The sequence below is a fragment of the Amblyraja radiata genome, chromosome 5, assembly GCF_010909765.2.
Source record: "Amblyraja radiata isolate CabotCenter1 chromosome 5, sAmbRad1.1.pri, whole genome shotgun sequence".
NCBI classification, from domain to species: Eukaryota; Metazoa; Chordata; class Chondrichthyes; order Rajiformes; family Rajidae; genus Amblyraja; species Amblyraja radiata.
Genome location: NC_045960.1, coordinates 54,800,122 through 54,815,154, shown reverse-complemented (window position 1 = coordinate 54,815,154; position 15,033 = coordinate 54,800,122). Strand labels below are relative to the sequence as shown.

At 41.1% G+C, this 15,033-nt stretch overlaps 1 protein-coding gene across 7 annotated transcripts in view; it reads right to left on the bottom strand.

Moving 5' to 3' along the window:
• lama2 (laminin subunit alpha 2) overlaps nucleotides 1-13,513 on the bottom strand; it is a 342,464-nt gene extending 328,951 nt beyond the window's left edge. For all 7 annotated transcript variants that reach the window (XM_033021242.1, XM_033021244.1, XM_033021246.1 and 4 more), the window contains exon 1: nucleotides 13,322-13,513. In XM_033021242.1, coding sequence (XP_032877133.1) covers nucleotides 13,322-13,400 — 79 coding nt within the window. In that variant the 5' untranslated portion in view covers nucleotides 13,401-13,513. The remainder of the gene's footprint in view (nucleotides 1-13,321) is intronic.
• Nucleotides 13,514-15,033: the final 1,520 nt, after the last annotated feature.

Below are 15,033 nucleotides of genomic sequence, written 5' to 3'. Positions count from 1 at the left end.
CAATTTTCTATCCATGTCAGTACCCTACCCCCAATAACAAGTGCTCTAATTTTGCCCACTAATCTCCTATGTGGGACCTTATCAAATGCTTTCTGAAAGGCCAGGTACACTACATCCACTGGCTCTCCCTTGTCCATTTTCCTAGCTACATCCTCAAAAAATTCCAGAAGATTACTTAAGCATGATTTCACCTTAGTAAATCCATGCTGACTCGGACCAATCCTGTTACTGCTATCCAAATGTGCCGCTATTTCATCTTATATAATTGACTCCAGCATCTTCTCCACCACTGATGTCAGGCTAACAGGTCTATAATTCCCTGTTTTCTCTTTCCCGCCTTTCTTAAAAAGTGGGATAACATTAGCCACCCTTCAATCCACAGGAACTGATCCTGAATCTATAGAGCGTTGGAAAATGATCAATTTCAAGTTCACTCCATTGCCTAACTCCCCAATAACACAAAAATCTTGATCTTGAATATATTCAACCCTCTCTCCAAAGCTCTCTGGGGGCAAATAATTCCGAAGACTCCTCAGCCTAAGAAAAATCCTCATCTGTCGTAAGATAAACCTTTTTATTTTTGATAATACTGGTTCTAGATTCCCTCAGAATCCTATACATTTCAAAAAAGATCGCCTTCTCATTTTGTTAACATCAATAAAGCTCAATTTGATCAAGTTTTCCCCTTCATTCCAGGAAACAACCTAATGAATCTTCTCTATAATGCCTCTAATGCAAGTGCAAAACTTCCTTAAACAACAGCACAACTAAATAGTTCTGCATCTCCAGCTGTTGGCCTGATGTAGGATTTCAACCTGAAACATCGACATGTCCCTAACTTTGCACTTCCCCTCAACCTGCCGAGTTCCTCCAGCAGATTGTTTGTTGCTATATAGCACAGCAGTTGTAGCTTCACAAACAATCTGTACAGCTATAGTAAAGTTTCCATTCCACTTGGAATAAAGTCCAGCTTTCCATTTGCCTCCACAAATGCTTGCTCTACCTGCTGGTTAACTTCTGATATTTTATGTACAAGAACACAGAGATCTCCCTGTACAGCAGCATTCTATAGTCCCTGTCCATTAAATAATTTTCTGCTTTTCTATTTTTCCAACCAGTGGATAACTTCACATTTCTCATTATGAGATTTCATCCGCCATGATTTTGCCCACTTACCCTCTTCTATCGATCTCCCTTTGTTGGCCATTTGTTTACCCCCCACAATTTTAAAGACAATGAAGTACTTTTGAAACACATTCTCTATTATAAAACGGGAAACCAGCAATTAAACTGGAATAACTCAGCGAGTCAGGTAGCAACTGGGGAGGGCATGGACAGGTGATGTTTCGGGTCGAGTCCCTTCTGCAGACTGAAGAAAGGGTCCAACCCGAAACATTATCAATCCATTCCTTCCGCAGATGCTGCCTGAACAGCTGAGTTACACCAGCATTTTGTGTTTTGCTCAAGGTTCCAGCATCTGCAGTGCCTCGTGTCTCTGACATATCAGCTAATTTAAGCACAATCTCTAATTTCTAATTAAGCACAATCTCTAATTTAAGCACAATTATCTAGGTTCCGGATCAGCTTCTTCCCCACAGCCATCAAGCTACTAAACACAACAAATAAGCTATGAGCTCTGAGCTGCAAAAGGCTATATTATTATTTGTTACTTGCACTATATTTTTTATTTATTGAACTTTTTCTCTTTTTACCCCGTTATATACAATGTTTACATATTCACATATTCTGTTATGCTGCAGCAAATAAGAATTTCATTGTCCCATCCGGGACATATGACAATAAAATACTCTTGACTCTTGACTTGACTTAATTAACAGCAATGTGATAATGATCAGGTAATCTGCTTTTAATAATGTTAAACTGAGGGATAAATATTGAGATACAAGAAGTACCTAGGCTGCAACAAATTCCATTCCTGTTAACTGCTCATAACCCAAAATATTAGTAAGTCAGGAATAAACTAGAACAGTGTGGGAGGATCACAGAAACAGATGTGACAGGGGAGCAAGTACGCGTAGGAAGAGTATGCAGATGCCGGAAAAGCAGCCGCCAGCTGGACTCATTGATGCATTGAGTGAGTCTACTTGGTGCTTCAAATTCTGCACGGCTCAACTCAACCCCGAGTATTATACTCAGTGGGGGAGGAGGGAGGGTTTCCTCCAAAACACTTGTTTATATACGCAATCCAGGGAGAACCTTTGCTGTTCTTCTGAATATCATGACACCTGACAAAGTAGATAAAATTATAATTTGATATCCAATCCTGACAATGACATCAGCAGCAATAATGAACTGGAGTGGTAGCCCAGATTTTGGAATGGAACTTGACCACACAACATTTTACTTCAAAGGGGAACACCGGGTGGTGCCACCAGCAGTGGCTGCCTCGCCAGCAGTCTGTCTGTCCTTTCTTCTTTTCATGATTTTTAGTATGTGTTAAAAGTATGTTTTAATGTTCCTTGGTTTGTTTTATGTGGGGTGTGAGGGGGGGGGGTTGGAGGAAACTTTTTTTCAATCTCTTAGCTCGACAAGAGATGTGATTTCTTTCACTATCGTATCTTCGTCCCCACTGCGGCCTAACATCGAGGAATTGGTGGCTTTTCCTGCGGGACTTCAACATCGCGGAGCTTGCGATCCCATTGCCGGGGATCAACTTGCCGGGGATTGCCATGTGGACTTTATCATCGTGAAGCCCGCGGTCTCTGGTAAGAAGAGGCCAACTCGGGAGCTCCATGCCGCGATACCCGACGCGGGAGTTTTGATCACCTCGATGGGGACTTCAATCGTCGGCTGCGGGGACTTTGATCACCCCGACCGCGGGAGAACAAAGAGGAAGAAGATTGAACTTTATTGCCTTCCATCACAGTGAGGAATGTGGAATCCATTGTGATGGATGTTTATGCTAACTTTTATGTGGTTGTGTGTTTTGTTGCTTTTCACTTAGTATGGCTGTATGGTAACTCACATTTCACTGTACCTTAATTGGTACATGTGACAATAAACTGACCTTGAACCTTGAACCCTTGAGTCTGACAGACGCAGCTATGGTTGATGTTTATTATACATTGTCATCATATCAATCTTCTACAGACAAACAGACACATATTATCCACATTAGTGAATCAGTTTTTCTCTAATATCGGTTCAGTGTAAGAAAAATATTTAGAATGCAGTGGAAGAAGCACTCATCTCTGCACTTACACAAACGGGCTGTAGTCACAGGAATGCTGCCAACATTGAGAATGTATCAAAGTCCTACAAGGACTTGGTCTGACTTGGATATCTCACATGCTTCAAACTGTTGGAGGATCTCAGCAAATGAGGCAGCATCTGTGGAGGGCAATGGACAGCTATTGCTTCAATTCAGGACCCTTCTTCAAAGGGTTCAGTTCCTCCAGCAGTTTGAACCATGTGAGAAATCCAAGTCAGAATCATGTAAGACTTTGAAACAACTTCAGAGTTGGCAGCGTTCCTTGTACCTGATGGTGATGAATGCTTCCTCCTCACTCGATCCTAAATATGTTTCTAACACTGAAACAATGGAGTAAAGAGGTGAGGTAAAGTGTTGGGAAGAGTGTGGATCCAAGTAAGGAGGGGTTTATTAGCAGATCAGTCAGGTGGGGAGAGAAGTGTGGAGATGATGTGAAGATGATAAGACAAAAGTTGCAAATGGTGGCATCTCATAAAAAAGGAAGGTGGGGGGTGAAGTGTAGAACCAGAGGGAGGGAGGGATGGTAGGTAAAAGGGAACAAGTGGGTATCTGAAAAATGCTAGAGGGAGGGAGGGATGGATGATGAGCAGATGGATGCGTTTTAGGAGGGGAGTGAAACTAGAAGATGTGGAGAGGGGAATTTAAAAGGTGTGTGCAGGGGGGATGCTGGGTAGAAAGGAAGTGGGTGGTGGGGGTGTGAGGTAATTTAAATTGGAATATTCATCATTCATGCCATTGGATTGTAGGCTCCCCAAACGGAACACGAGGCATTGTTCTTTCAGTTTATACGTGGTCTCATTCTGACAATAGAGGGGGATGAGATCAATATGAGAATGGGAAGGGGATTGGAGTAGTTGGCAGCTGGAACTCCAGCTGTGGGAATGGGAAGGGGATTGGAGCAACTAGCAACAGGGAGCTCCAGCTCGCCCTGATGAACATTGCAAGTTTTTGACAAAGCAGTCGCCTAGTCTCCACCTGACCGATGTAGAGGAGGCATATCGAGAGCACTGAATGTGGAGGTGCATCAACCTCTGTCTCATTTGGAAGGGCTGTTTTGGTCCCTGAATGGAGGAGCTGGAGGAACAGGTTTTGCTCCTCCTGCAATTATAGGAAATGTGCCTGGGGAAAGGGGGGATGGGGGGGGAGGTGGGAAGAGAGAACTGCAGGGAACGGAGGAGATGAGAGTGAGGGCTTCCTCCACAGCTGTGAGGAGGATCCATCTTTCCTGAAGACAGAGAATGTGTGAGATGTCCTACAGTGAAAAGTTTCATCTTGAGACCAGATGTGGTGGATACGGAGAAACTACGTAGAAGTAATGGTGTGAGAGACAGGATTGGAGAAAACGATTTCACCATCTGCAGTCTCTTGTGTCGTCAGTATACCATGTACAATCTTCAGTTGCTAAACCAAGTAAAAGTTGATTATTTTCTGAATATTTGGCATTGTAGAGCATTTGATGGCATCTTGTTTAGACACAGGCGCAGTACATAGCATAGTTCAAGTTCAAGTTCAAGTGAGTTCAAGTTCAAGTGAGTTTATTGTCATGTGTCCCTGACAATGAAATTCTTGCTTTGCTTAAGCACACAGAAAATAGTAGGCATTTACTACAAAACAGATAAATGTGTCCATATACCATGATATGCATAGGTCATTTGGCCAAGAAATTTACACTAAACTGATGTTTGTTCTTTCATATATTCTCCACAAAATGAACCAGCGGTTTAAATCCTTGCAATCCCAGTTCACCTCATGCGACTGTGAAATATATTTGCATGCAATTAAATTTCACGTACAACAATCAGAAGAATGACTAGTTGATCAATTATGATGAAGTTATATAGCTGGGCTGGGAAATGGAAGATGTCTATGCTGTCCTTTTATAAATGTTCTTTGCAGATATCCAGGGAGACCATTCTAACAACAGCATACCTTCAACAACAGGACTATCTCAAAGAGGTACACATTTTTCACTAGACTTAAGCAACAATATTTTGATAAGAGCAAGTATGCTAAAGCTGACTGAGCAAATGCTCAAGCTGATTAAAATGATACAAACATAAATCAGCAGCAGTAATTAGTGACTGTGGAGGGTCACAATAACATCCTTTCATGGCTCTGATGAATTCCAACTGACAGAAGGAGATGGCCTTAATCACATTTATTGTAAAGGACTGAAATGAATGTGTTCAGAGGTTTTAATCTAGTTCTCAGTGGGTGTCAGTTTACTATGCAAAGCTACACATAATTCAATCCAACCTCATTCCGAGAAATTCCAGAATGGCTGGTGTACAGAATGAAAAGTTTGAACTGCTGCAAGAAGATAAAACCAAAGCACATTCTTTGAGATAAATAAAAGAAGCTTTATTCTACATATGCCTTGAGCTCAATGCTATCCAGACTTAATCAAAAGCAATGCAGTGACGTTTAATATTGAGCACTGGCACATTCAAATAATGCAGTGACGTTTAATATTGAGCACTGGCACATTCAAATAATGCAGTGACGTTTAATATTGAGAACTGGCACATTCAAATAATAATCACAATTACTTATTTCATGCATTTCTAAGAGTTTGCTCTATTCAATGACCTAATTCTGCTTCTATGTCATATGGTCTTTATAAGAGTGCAGAGGTCAATAAAACTGAATATTGTGTATAGTTCTGGTCACCACATTATAGGAAAATATTACAATGGAGGTCCACAGAAGATTCAGTGATGTCATCAGGGTTGGTGAATTGTAAGGAAGAAGAAAGACTGGGTACGGAAATCAATAGAAAACTGCGGATGCTGGAAATATGAAATAAAATCAGAAAATACTAGAAACATGTCAGCATCTCAGGAGAGTGACTTAAGGGACTTCAACTCTGAAGAGGGACTCAACTTAAGGGACTTCAACTCTGAAGTTAAGACTTCAGAACAATAATCTTTCATACAAACAAAGAAAAAATAGAGATAAACAAGTTTGAAAGTTGGGGGGGTTTATGAGAGGAACATGGAGAAAATATGTGAAAGACTGGAAGTCAGGGGAAATTATATTTTTTAAAAAGGAGATGGACAGAAAGCAGAATAATTATCTAAAATTTCGAGAGAAAAATACAGGGAACCGAAAATGTGAAAAAATTAGATAGAGAACTAGATATTTTGATTAAAATAACTGAACGTCTAAGGTGAATATCTGAAATTCACTACCCCAAGCCTTGTGGAGGTTATATCATTCGGGTTATTAAAAACAGTAGATCAAATATCAACAGATCAAGAAAGACATAAAATGCTGGAGTAACTCAGCAGGACAGGCAACATCTCTGGAGAGAAGGAATGGGTGATGTTTCGGGGTGGGACCCTTCTTCAGAAGGTCCTTCCTACACATCACCAGATCAAGATCTTATTAAAACATTCCCTCTAAACTTAAACCTATGTCTTCTGGCTCTTGATTCCTTATGCTGGGTAAAATACTGTGTGCATTCACCCTTTCTATTACCCTCGTCATTTTATACACCTCTACAATAGCACCCCCTGTCTCCAGCGCTCCAAGGAATAAAGTCCTAACCAGCACAACCTCAGGTCCTGGCAACATACTCATGAAACTTCTATGCACTCTTTCCAGCTTAACAACATCCTTCCTATTGGGGATAATGGCAGCTTCCTATAAATCCCTTTGACCTCTTCCCTTTAATCATCCAGGGATCCAGCACTCCTTCCAGGCGAAGCAGTGATTCATTTGTGCTTCCAATTTAGTGTACTGCATTTGAAGCTCATACTATGATCTCCTCTGCATCGACAAGATCAAATGTAGTTTGGTGACTGCTTTGCGGAACATCGCTGTTTAGTCTACAGCTGTTCAGCCGGACCTTCTTGTTGTCTGTAAATTTAATTCTGTACCCACTCCCATTCTGATCGCCTTTATTCATCTCTTATTTGGTTTGGGTTCAACAGCAAGTTTAAGCAACAAAATCTCCTTTTTCAGTTGGCCATTCACATCAGACAATTTCAGACAGCCAGCCAATACAGTTTGTGGCAGAGCTGTACATTTCTAATGAAAAGCCAGTTTGTGGCAGAGCCGTACATTTCTAATGAAAAGCCATCCACCAAAAAACATACTTATTTTCCTAGTTCTGGTGAAAAATTAGCAACCTGAAATATTATTGTGTTAGTGATAGATGCTGTCTGACTGGTTGGATGTTCCCACCACTTTTGTTTCATTTCATATTTCCAGTTTTCTTGTCCACTTTCCCACAAAGCACATTGAAAATAAAAACTCACAATGAAAATAAAAACTCACAATGAAAATACACTAGCACTATCCTACACATTAGGGACAATTTACAATTTACACAAGCCAATTAACCTACAAACCTGTACGTCGTCAGAGAATGGGAGGAAACAAGAGAACCCAGAGAAAACCTGCATGATCAGAGGAAGAACGTACAAAGTTTGTGCAGCCAGGATCCGTAGTCAGGATCAAACCTGGGTCTCTGGTGCTGTAAGGCAACAACTTTACCACTGCACCGCCCCCCGGTAATATTTCCACAAAATGATGATGTTTTCAACATTTGACCTTAAGCAAAGGCTGTATGGCAACACTAACATGATATACTCTGCTTTATAATACTGCAATGGCGGCAGCCCTGTCAGCAGCGCGTTTGTTTTTTCAACTTTTTTATTTTTTTAGTATGTTTTAAAGTATGTTTTTAATGTTTCTTTGTGTGTTTTGTGTGGGGGGTGGTGTGGGGGGTTGAGGGGGAAACCGTTTTGGCCGCCTCCTCCATGGAGAGGCGACTTTTTCCAGGTCGCCTCCCCCGTGGCCTAACAGCAAGGATCGGCGCGGCCTTTCCCGGAGACGCGCCCGGGGCTTCAGCAGTGGGCGTAGCGTGGACTCTCTGGGGCTCGCTGGAGGCTCGCTGGAGGGGAGCGCTCCATTTCGCTGACCCGGGGCAGCCGGCAGTCTGAAGCCGCGGTCTGCAGAGCTCCAGCTGGCGCGGCGTCTACAGCCCGGGATCCCTCGTGGGGGACCCGGGGGAAGAAGAAGCCATCACTGCCGGCCCACGGCCAACTTCTACCGCGGGCGCGGTGGCGACTTACCATCACCCCTGGAGGGGAGCTTCGACCGCCGGCCCTGCGGTCTGCGGTGCTTCTGGCTGCGGCGCGGCGGGAACTTTAAACTTTAAATCTTCGACCGCCGGCCTGAGGCCTACACCAACTTAAAGCCGCGGTCTCCGGTGGGGAAGAGCCGACTCTGGACTTACCTGGACTTGTACCTTGTCCTTTTACCATCTGGACGCCCGCAGCAACGGCTGCGGAGGGTTGAGGTCCCGACCACGGGGGAAAATGGAGGAGGACTGGCCAAATTGTGTGCCTTCCACCACAGTGGTGAATGCTGTGGTGGATGTTTATGTTAAATTTTTATTGTGTTTTTGTGTGTGCTCTTTATAATTGTACCGCTGCTGACATATTCATTTCACTTGCACTTATGTGCAATGTGACAAATAAACCGTATTGTATTGTATTGTATTGTCTATATTTTCAGATAATGAATGTGAAGGAGACAATAATACATTGATGTAGTGCATTTAGAACTGCTGAGTACAATTAATTTCTAGATTCTGTCTTCAGATATTTTTTCCTGCCCTTGTCAGGCACCACATGTATCTCAGGAATTGTGTCCATTTGGCTGCTCTCCCTTAGAATATCAAAAAATATTCATTGGACTTGGCTGCAACCCATTAAGTTCACATCACAAACTTGCCCTTAATCAAGTAGTGCACTTCTTTAACATATAGGACCCGAATGACAATCACTTCCGAGGTCCACTTAACTGAAACAGGTATAGATGCAAATACTGGTATTTTTTGTGAGGCTTAATATTACATCAGTACTAGTGCTTATTAACAGTATAGCTGCTGTTCAAGTTGCTATCAAATAACTGAAGGTTAAAAATTGTTTCCTTATTTATAAAGCAGGGAATTATGATGGATGAGTGTTTGTGTTAACAAAATAATTCGCTTGAATAGTTCTCCAGTCCTGAAAACATTTCACACTTGGCTTTGCACACACCCACTCATCTTAAAATATTTACTGCTTTACAAGTTAAATTAAATTTGAATTATTTAAACAACACAAATTTACTGTTGTTAAAATGTAACTTACAAATTACTGTGGTGAATTGTGACTACAAGTGGTGCGACGAGCGTTCTAAATTATGCGATTCGTGAAAACTGCTCAAAACACTGACTTTCAGTCACAAGGTAGCGCCAAGTTATCTAAGTGGTTGGCAGGTGTTTACATCAGATTATAGGAGATTAAGGATCTGTATTCAGTTTACAAATCTAGAAATGGAAAAGCCTAAACAAGCCAACACTGTTTCTATATTGGTATGAAATTTCAAGTTGTTTCACCACAAGGAAGAGAAATCCAGCATCTTTACTTAATCTGGGTTACATGTGATTCCAGTGATTCCACGTCAATATGATTCACCTGCAACTACTTTCTAATGTGGCAGGAGATCAGTTGCATCAAACTGTTACCAATAAATAACTCAAGGCTCACCACCACCTCCTCTTAACAAGCAGAATTGGAGAGCAATTCTCACATTGCCACCTATTAGAATATGAAAGAAAGAGAATGGTGCTTGCCCAAGCTCCAATGCAAAGCTGGACGAACCCAGAAAACATTGACGTTTACAGTACTTGCGATTACAGCATTAAACCAAAAGCAGTTTGGACCATTGGGCACAGCCTGCAATTCACCAGAATGGCAGCAGTAAGCTTGTAAAGTTCTCTATATGTAAAAAATGGCAGATCTAAACTTATATTGTATTTTACCAGGTCTAAAGCAAAATTTCCTCACATTTTCCAGACTTCAGTGCACTCATAATTCCAATCAACAGACTAAGATTTCAATTTGTATCCAAACTCTTTTAAAATAGCTTTACTAAATTTAATTTCACAATTCACCAAGCTAAGAACATTTGGTTTTATCCATCAGCACAACTTTGAGGAAAGACTATAAATACATACACAAAATGGAAATGTGCAAAACTGCCTAAATATAAAAAGGTTAACATCAAATGGGTTCTAAATTGAACTGTGAATGTGCAACTTATGGACATGGGTTTGAACTTGTAAAAGATAAGATTCCTCACAAATGGTTATCCATTTATAGAATGAGTGAAAGAATATCCCATTAACAAATCATAAAGAACATAGTTTTTTGTGTTATAAAAGCTGGCTGGCCTTCACCCTGCCAATCTGTCAACCAAAACTCTTGTTGCCATATCTGACTACTATGTGTCAACCATTAAACCACCATTGACTCAATTTAAGTGATAATTATATTTTTAATCATCCCTGCTTCCAAATCCCTCTCTGCAATCCATCTCTATGATATTTCACCATATCCATGGTCTTTTAATGCTGGCTTTTTAAGCAATTTCAATTTGATTTGAATTTTATTTTGTCAAGTAGTTTGGTGACAAAACAAATTTTGTTTTATAACACGTCTATGAAATACATGTTAGTATTTTATTATATACAAACCCTGTCTAGTCGTCTCATGGCAGCAAAAAAACCATTTATTAAGCAGTGGAATTTTACAAAATTCAATATTAGGATCTCTCTGTCTGGAGTACATAAATGTGGTGATGAGATTGTAAAAATTAAACCAACTACAACCCTTCTGGTTAAGGTATTCCCATAATGCTTTTGGAATCAGTGATATATTCCAACACAGGATGGTGCAAGCTGGAGAGAATCTTTTGGTAGGGGTGCACATGATGGCCTTCTTGGTCAAAATAGTGTGGGTTTTAGAAATGCTGTCAAGTAGGCAAGATGAGCAAATGCAGTAACCTTTGTAGATGGTACACACTGTGCATTGTGAAAGTAATAAATGTGCAGAAATGGCACCAAATCTTTCAAGTCAAGTTTCAATTTTCAAGTGAGTTTATTGTCATGTGTCCCTGTATAGGACAATGAAATTCTTGCTTTGCTTAAGCACACAGAAAATAGTAGGCATTTACTACAAAACAGATAAATGTGTCCATATACCATGATATAAATATATACACACATGAATAAATAAACTGATAAAGTGCAATTAGCAGAAAGTAGTTATTAATAATCAGAGTTTTGTCCGAGCCAGGTTTAATAGCCTGATGGCTGTGGGGAAGTAGCTATTCCTGAACCTGGTTGTTGCAGTCTTCAGGCTCCTGTACCTTCTACCTGAAGGTAGCAGGGAGATGAGTGTGTGGCCAGGGTGGTGTGGGTCTTTGATGATACTGCCAGCCTTTTTGAGGCAGCGACTGCGATAAATCCCCTCGATGGAAGGAAGGTCAGAGCCGATGATGGACTGGGCAGTTTTTACTACTTTTTGTAGTCTTTTCCTCTCCAGGGCGCTCAAATTGCCGAACCAAGCCACGATGCAATCGGTCAGCATGCTCTCTACTGTGCACCTGTAGAAGTTAGAGAGAGTCTTCCTTGACAAACCGACTCTCCGTAATCTTCTCAGGAAGTAGAGGCGCTGATGAGCTTTTTGATAATTGCGTTAGTGTTCTTGGACCAGGAAAGATCTTCAGAGATGTGCACGCCCAGGAATTTGAAGTTCTTGACCCTTTCAACCATCGACCCGTTGATATAAATGGGGCTGTGGGTCCCTTTCAATACGATTGGGAGAAGTTGGGCAATAGTATCGGGATGGATGAGCCTTTGCCAGTCAACAAAGCTGACAGTTGTTTAGGTCATTGCCCTACTAGAAACAATTTGGGCCAGGAGGATAGGCACTCCACATCCAGAACAAGTAAATTTGTGAACTATCCAGACACCTGTGAAACACTACTGTTTAAATTCAACTTCTTCCTCAAAGCGAATTTACAGCACTTAAAAGCTAGATCTGATTAAGTAGGACAGATAGGTTTTACATTGACAAACTTTGACATGTAGGAAAACGTGAAGAATGGTCCAACAATTCCAGAAGAGAGCTTTATAAATTTGACAAAACACAAAGTACTGGAGAAATGCAGTCAGGCAGCATCTGGGGAGGGAAATGACAGGTGACATTTTTGGTCAAGACCTTTTTTCAGACCCAAGTTATAAACTTGGTATGACTTATTTTCACTTTCACAAACCCTTCGTGCACAAAGGCATTTGTGTATTTGCACAGACTCCTGCTGTCATCCATTGTCTTTTGTAACTCCAGTACGGTTCTCGGATTCCTGGTCAGAGCCACGCATACAGACACAGAGTCTCACACTTCTCATATCTCATACGAGCACAAGTATTCGCTTACTGGATGAATTTCTGGCCAAAGGTACCATTCAACCTGGACAAATTTAACTCTGAATCTATACAGACCCATGAGGAACTATCCTTGTGTATACAAGATCCATTCCATGGTGAGCTGGATCACATCAATTAAAATATCCTCAGCCGTACTGTAAATGTCAATTATAGTTCATCATTTTCTTTCAAAATTCTCCTGTGTTTATAAAGATATTTAGATTTAACATGAGTGTATTCATGCAGAGTCTGGAAATGATTAGAGGGATCTGTAATTGGTATTTTATATGGTGATAGTTATATCTATTTTTTTTAACAGCATAATAGCATACAAATTGGTAATTAGATAAGATATGTTATTAATAAATTATAATGATACTTTTTTCAGTATGGAGTTGAGTGATTGCAACCCACAAGATTTTAAACTTAAATCTTAAATTCAATATGAGATGTGTAAACAAACTTGATTACACTTCTATATTCTCAGAGACAAATTATCTTAATAAACATACAATAAAGTCCCAGGATTATTTTTAAATCGTCAGATCTCTGCATCTTCAATTATTTCTCAAGTTCCAAGTTAAATTCAAGAAAAGAAAGCAGCGTTGTTTCATAAACGAAAACTCAAATCTTCTTTGGGCATTTTATGATTATCTCCTAAACTGAGAAGAATGTCCCATAGATTTTAAAAATGTAGAGACATTGATGCAATACCTCGCACATCAACACTCTGGTGTTGGTACAAAGGCACATCTTAAAGTTTTGAGAATTCTAACACACGCAATGAGTGTTCACTAATTTCAATGTCACCTTTCGCTTACCTCTCTGCTGACGACCATGGCTGTAATTCCAGCACGACAGTGTTGTCACCGCAAACAAAAACGAACACAAAGTTTTCATTCTGGTGGAGTTTTTTGCGCCACTCTTACTTCATTCCCAGAGCTTTTGCTCACTTCAGCCGCAAACTTTCTTCTCGTTGATCTGCAATGACTTTGAGTGAGGCGATGAAGCTGGTGGCTATGCTGCTCTCTGGGACTCACGCCAACCAGGCGGGGAGGGTCGCACGCGCCGCCTGGCGGCCAGGTCACAAATATCCTAAATCCAAACCATGTCATCCACATCGCTCACTGCGTGTGCATATTACAATTTTCAGTCACTTTGCAAAAAAAGCCTAGAGTTGCATTGTGTGTCATTTTAATCGAAACGAATTTCATGTTTACTTGCTTATAAGAATTTAGTCTGTGATGCACTACCTAAACTAAAACTATGTAATTTGATTAAAGTTTCCAACATCTGAGACTATAAAATAAAGAGTGATATTATGGTAACCATGGATATAAAGCACATGGGAGTCACTGGGGAGTCATCGGTAATGCAGTTCTTGGGTGGTCGCAAGCCCAGTTGGCAGTCTTTTAATATGGGAGAGAGGATGTTGAAAGTGAGGTTACTGTAATGGGAATAACAGCAGAAAATGCTGGTTACATAGCAGCTCTGTAGCATCTGTGGAAAGAGAAAAATTGTGTGTAATGCCCCTGTCCCACTTAGGAAACCTGAACGGAAACCTCTGGAGACTTTGTGCCCCACCCAAGGTTTCCGTGTGGTTCCCGGAGGTTGCAGGTTGTTGCAAGAGGTTGCAGGTAGTGGAAGCAGGTAGGGAGACTGACAAAAACCTCCGGGAACTGCATGGAAACCTTGGGTGGGGCACAAAGTCTCCAGAGGTTTGCGTTCAGGTTTCCTAAGTGGGACAGGGGCATTAATGTTTTAGGTCAAACACCCTTCACCTGAACTGGGGAAAGAAAGAAAACAACTATTTTCAGTTGCAGAGCGGGTAAGAGCAGAATGGATAGGACAAAGGGAATCATCATGATCGGGTGGGGTGTGGGTTGCCATGACGATAAAATGTCGATGAAGACTTTTGGTTGAAAGATTAAAGGGCCTGTCCCACTTGGACGATCTAATCCGTGAGTTCTGGCGAGTTTGCCCTCGACTTATACTTGCAGCATGGTCGACACAAGGTCGTAGGAGGTCTTCGTAACTCTCCTTCATGCTCGAAAGTGGTCTCCGCGCACTTGAGGCCTCAGCTAGGTTGTGGCGTTTTTAAAAAATAACTTAAAAAATGCCCGCAAGTAAAAAATGGTCGCCATGGAAAAAATCGATACTTTTTTTACTCGTAGGTTTAGTTGTAGTAGGTCGTAGTAAGTCGGCATGTTAGTCGAAGGTAGTCGTAGATAGTCTTCATCATAGTCAAAGGGAGGTCAAAGGAGGTCGGTCTCCACTATTCGGTGTCCAATTTTCCGGAAGTTAGTCGTAGCTAGTCGAAGGAGGTCGAAGGTAGTCTTCAACATGTCATTTTTTCAAACTCTTCTAAACTCGCCAATTAGTTTCGCCCAAGGGCATTAATGAGGGCATTTAGACAGACAGAATACAAGCAAATAAACAGAGGAACACATATAAACTGCAAAATGTAAGTCACAGTTGAAAGGCATATCCAGCAAATGAGGCCGTGAATATGCAGAAAGAAAAAAATGACTTA